At 37.0% G+C, this 5724-nt stretch overlaps 1 protein-coding gene across 1 annotated transcript; it reads left to right on the top strand.

The window, feature by feature from the left end:
- The first annotated feature begins 2888 nt into the window (after window positions 1–2888).
- Window positions 2889–5388, top strand: LOC113705261 (subtilisin-like protease). The gene has a single exon (XM_027227057.2). It carries the CDS (start codon window positions 2976–2978, stop codon window positions 5253–5255), a length of 2280 nt encoding a protein of 759 aa, XP_027082858.2. The 5' UTR covers window positions 2889–2975; the 3' UTR covers window positions 5256–5388.
- The last annotated feature ends 336 nt before the right edge of the window (window positions 5389–5724 follow it).

The raw sequence follows: 5724 nt of genomic DNA, 5'->3' as shown, positions 1-5724 counted from the left end.
AGTAACATATATATTTTTTTCCTTCAAATGTAATAAAAATTCTTTTTTCCTTCAGAAAGACTAGGCGTTCAAGGTTCCTTCGCTAATTGAATTGATGCATTATGTTAGCTGCTGTCTAATCTTTTTGACTGATGCATTAAGATCATGCCCAACTCCCCAAGGAGGCCTTCCACCAATTAATATTTTCTCTGGATTTGCTCTTACGTACAGTTGCTTTGGGTAAGAAGATTAGAGCACTCTTCAAATTAAAACACTAGTCTTTGTGAAGAATTACATTTTATTCTCTTGAGACTATTTGTTTGGATAGTGAATTATTTGCCAAAATCTATTTGCTTGTATCACTAAAACATTTTTCAACAACTTTTTTTTTTAATTTCACATACATCACATCAAAGAAAGTGATTAACAATAGCGACTTCAAATTTCAACCCTTTCTTCATTTTTGGATCGGCCGCTGCTACTGCCAGGAATGCTGAATTGCAATTAGAAATAGCCATTAATAAGCATATTAATTTCTCTACGTGATTGCAGATTTCAGTTAGTCACGAAAGATGAGTAATTGAATATTTATGTCTCCATGTTCCTTTGGACCAACTCAGTCAGGCAGCGAGATTGGAATAGTCAAAGTGGTTGAGGGCTGCAAACGAATCGAGCCGCTCGCGAGCGGCTCGAGTCAAGCTCGAGTCGAGCTCAGATTATTAAGCTCGTTAGGCTCGCGAGCTTGGGTATATATATATATATTTTTTTTTATTTTTATTTTTATTTAATAATAAAATTACGTATATTATATATATATTTTTTATTTTTTATTTTCATAGTAAAATTACGTATATGTCCTTAATATTTTATTATTTATTAAGAAAAAAATATTATTTTATTTATTTATTTTTTAATAAAATATTTATTTTTTATTTTTTTTTCGAGCTCGAGCTCGACTTGATTCGAGTCGAGCTCGAGCTCGAAATTTGCCGGCTCGTCGAGCTCGAGCTTGGTAAAATTTAGTCGAGCCTCGGCTCGATTAGCTCAAAACTCGACTCGACTCGGCTCGTTTGCAGCCCTAAACCGAAAAAGGGATAATGGAAAACCCCTCTACAACTTGCTCATTCCATAATGATTAAATCGTGGAAAACATTTCAAGTTTGGTTATAGAAAATAATTAAGAATATACTTTTAACTTTTTAAGAACACGGTCTGAAACCAGAAGGGTTCAAAAGATTAGTCAATCAATATTGGAGGATATAGTGGAAGTGGAACAAATGTGGCCCTATTGGCTTGTGTATAAAAAGTAGAATTAAAACGAAAGAGGTGGCATAGTTTATATTATTTCTGTTAGTAGTAAATGTTGAATTGGAATGAACTAACCTCCAACTTAACATCATTGAAGTTAAAAATTATAAACTACGCAAGAGTTAGTGCATTCCCTTTATCCTTATGAACTAGTTTAATTATATATCAACTCGTGAATGTTTTATTTATTTATTTGGGTTAAATAGAAAAAGTTATGAATAGGGGTATACATATAATTTTAAGGGCAATTTGAAAAAAAAAATCCAATTTTAAATGGAATCATACCATGTTAATTGACATATAACTTTGGGTGTGGCAAATCACAGTAACATAAGAAAGGTTTTCTGCATGTCTGAATCAACAAACCTTGCTTTAACACAAATTCAGTGAGTGTGTTTGGACAGCCAATTATTTGGCCAAATATATTTGCTGACATCACCATTACAATTTCCAATACACCTTTTTATCTTCCCAATTATCTTTTTATCTCACATACATCACATCATAAAAAGTGCTACAGTAAAAATATTTCAAATAACTTACAATCCAAACACACTCAGTAGTGATTAACGATTGGATTGATAGATTTAGTATATTTGGCGGGGAAATTTAATGACGTCTCCAACTTTGTATACATGATTATGTACGACTAAAGGTGTCAAAATGGATGATTTGGGCGGCTTTGAATCGGATAAAATGGGTAATGGGTATAAGTTAGTCAGCCCATTTATATCCATTTAATTATATATGTATAAATGGGTAAGTCAAAAAATGAACTGGGTAACCTAATTACCCATTTATAACCCATTTATTTTAACTTTTTGTAAATTTATTTAAATTCATTTTTGCAAACTAAGTTATCAATTTATACTATCCTTTGCACCCATCATTAGTTTTAAATATTTATTTATAATGCTCAATAAACCTAATTATCAATTTTTGCCCCATATGTACTCTATGTGGCAAAATTGCATACTATTTAATAATTAAATAATAAGAATATAAAAATTTGAACTAAGTACTATAAAAGTTAACATAAAAACTTAATCAAAAATTTTGAACCTCTAACATTTTTTCGTGTGTAAATTTAAAATTTCATTTTGGAAAAATAAGAAAAGAGGCTAAAACTTGTCATAAATTGGTAATAGTGAAAAATGAGTAAGTTAATGGGTGGGGGAAGTGAGGAGGTTTGGGGAAAGACAATTTTTAAATGGGTTACCCAATAATACTCATTTAATAAATGGGTATTATTGGATAACCCATTTATACCCATATGTAAAAATTTAACATACCCATACTCATATATTCATGGGCAGGTATGGGTAAACTTAGTTAAATGGGTTTGTTTGATAGCTATACGTACGACACAGTAATGTCGTTTGTTTGACCATGAAAAGGATTGGTTATGGCTCCTTGACGAAGCTGACAAAGTCCTTCCACAGCTTCCAGGAAATAATAGTAGTCTACAAGTTGTTATTCCACTAGAATTGAACTATTACGGCTGCTATGCCTATGGCTATATATACTTGCAGTTTCCCAGTTTAAGCTCCACAACCAATTTATCCATTCCTAGCAAGTTAGCCAAAAACAGTAACCTTTTTGTTTAAGCTCCAAAATTAGGCTAACAGCTTTCAGGAAAAAAGAAAAAAAATTTATTGTATAGCTCAAATCTTTGTTCAGTTAATCACATGCGGTCAAACATGGGTTTGATGCAAATTTTCTTTCTTTTTTGTGTACTGAGTTTTCATTCGTTGGCAATCTCTGCAATTGATTTTCAAGAGCAGAGCAACTTGGAGACTTACATCGTTCATGTTGAGTTGCCTGAGTCTGGCACTCAACTTTCCACCACAAATTCTTCAATCCCAAATGAAGATCTGGATAGTTGGTATAATTCTTTTCTGCCAACAGTCACCGCAAGCTCGAATGATGGGCCGAGAATTATTTACCCATATCACAATGTTTTCAAGGGATTTGCTGCCAAATTATCAGCTGAGGATGTCAAAGCAATGGAAAAGATGCCTGGTTTTGTATCAGCTAGACCACAAAAGGTGTTGTCTCTGCATACAACGTATACTCCAAATTTTTTGGGGTTGCATCCGAACTCGGGATTTTGGAAAGCATCAAACTATGGGAAGGGTGTGATTATTGGTGTCTTGGACTCAGGAATCACACCGGACCACCCTTCATTTGGAGATGAAGGAATGCCTCCACCACCTGCAAAATGGAAGGGAAAGTGTGAATTCAATACCTCAGTATGCAATAACAAATTGATCGGAGCAAGATTTTTCCGCCATGGAGATGGCTCTTCAATCGATGGAATTGGTCATGGAACTCACACTGCAAGCACAGCTGCTGGAAGCTATGTCGAGGGTGCCAATGTGTTTGGAAATGCCAACGGCACAGCAGTTGGTATCGCACCTCTTGCTCACCTGGCAATCTACAAAGTATGCACCACTAGTAGTTGCTCAGAAAGTGATTTATTGGCTGCGATGGATGCTGCTATCCACGATGGGGTTGATGTTCTTTCCATATCCCTTGGAGGAAGTTCAGAACCATTTTATGCTGACAATATTGCACTTGGTGCCTATAGAGCAACCGAAAAGGGCATTTTCGTGAGCTGCTCAGCCGGGAACGACGGTCCTTCTAGTAGCACTTTATCAAATGAGGCGCCTTGGATTCTCACTGTTGGTGCAAGCACCACTGACAGAAAAATCAGGGCAACTGTCGTGCTTGGAAACAAGGAGAAGCTTGAAGGCGAGACACTTCATCAGCCGAAGGATTTTCCGTCAACACAATTTCGTATATTCTTCCCCGGTGCCAACCAGAGTGATCCTAATGCAGATCGATTCTGCACCACAGCATTATTGAACCAGACAGGCATCAAAGGGAAGATTGCAGTTTGTGATATTGGAGAAATTCCACTGCTCGATAAAGAAAAGAATGTCAAGGCTGCTGGTGGTGTTGGCATGATTATTATAAACCCAGAAGAATTTGGATATACCACATCAGTGGATGCTTATAGCCTCCCGGCTACACAGGTGACTTATGCTGATCGACTTAAATTGATTAAGTACGTAAACACAGCAAGATCTCCCAAGGCTGCAATCTCATTCAAAGGAACTATGATTGGAGACAATCATGCTCCTGCTGTTGCATATTTTTCCTCTAGAGGTCCGAGCCAAGCAAGTATCGGAATTCTGAAACCAGACATTATTGGCCCTGGTGTAAACATCCTGGCTGCGTGGCATCGTTCAGTCGAAAACAACCCCAACACAAAGTCAAATTTCAATGTGATCTCTGGCACTTCAATGGCCTGCCCTCACCTCAGTGGTGTTGCTGCTCTGCTGAAAAGTGCTCATCCTAATTGGTCTCCTGCTGCAATTAAGTCTGCCATGATGACAACTACTGATCTAGTGAACCTGGCAAAGAAACCGATTGAAGATCAAAGGCAACTTCCAGCGGACATTTTTGCCACTGGTGCAGGCCATGTCAATCCAGCAAGCGCAAGCAATCCAGGGCTTCTTTATGACATTGAGCCTAAAGATTACATTCCTTACTTATGCGGTTTGAATTACACAGACAAGCAGGTTGGTTTGATTTTACAACGCAAGGTAAAATGCTCAGAAATATCAAACATACCTGAAGGTCAACTGAACTATCCTTCATTCTCAGTCGTGGTTCGATTAGCAGTTCAGAAGTATACAAGAACAGTGACCAATGTAGGTGAGGCTAGTTCAGTTTACCATGTTCAGATTGTCGCACCTGCAGGCGTAAATGTGAGAGTCAACCCGACAATGCTCAGTTTCACAAAAGTGAACCAGAAATTGGCGTATGAAGTTACGTTTAGCCCATCAGGATCAGCTAATAACATTGCTGTCTCTCAAGGATCTCTTACCTGGCATTCATCCAACTCCAAATACTCTGTCAGAAGCCCAATTGCTGCGATTTTCCAAGCTGTGGGATTGTAGCCTTCTTTAGCCATCAAGCATCTAAGACATTTAGTATTGGTTTTTCCTTTTCTCAAATTTTCTGTAACAATTCTTTGTGCCCGAAGTGTAGTTCAGGCACCTTTGGAACTTGGAATAAGTGGTGCATAACATAAGTTACCATGTCATTGGTTGATTCTGTTAGCTGATCAATGTCACAGAAACATATGATTTCCTTCATGTGATAAAAATTTGATTTTTATTACTCGAGCGAAAATAATGATTGACGTCTTCATTTTGCATGAACAATCTAGCCTTATTGGAGACTAGGCGTTCAGTGCTTTCTCACTATTTGAATTGATGCATTATTTTTGCTGCTCTCTAGTCCTTTTGACTGATCTATTAAGCTCATGCCCAGCTTCCCAAGAAGGCCTTGCACCATTCCATATTTTATCTGAATTTGCTCTTATAGCTGCTTTGAGTGAGGAGATTAATGCACTCTTCAAACATG

This window comes from Coffea arabica, chromosome 8c (genome assembly GCF_036785885.1).
Source record: "Coffea arabica cultivar ET-39 chromosome 8c, Coffea Arabica ET-39 HiFi, whole genome shotgun sequence".
Classification (NCBI taxonomy): Eukaryota; Viridiplantae; Streptophyta; class Magnoliopsida; order Gentianales; family Rubiaceae; genus Coffea; species Coffea arabica.
The sequence above is the reverse complement of the archived record's forward strand: the minus strand, read 5'-3'. Positions and strand labels throughout refer to the sequence as shown.

Bases quoted from the DNA above. Each gene is read 5' to 3' on its own strand.
- LOC113705261 (XM_027227057.2), top strand. From the start codon at position 2,976: ATGCGGTCAAACATGGGTTTGATGCAAATTTTCTTTCTTTTTTGTGTA.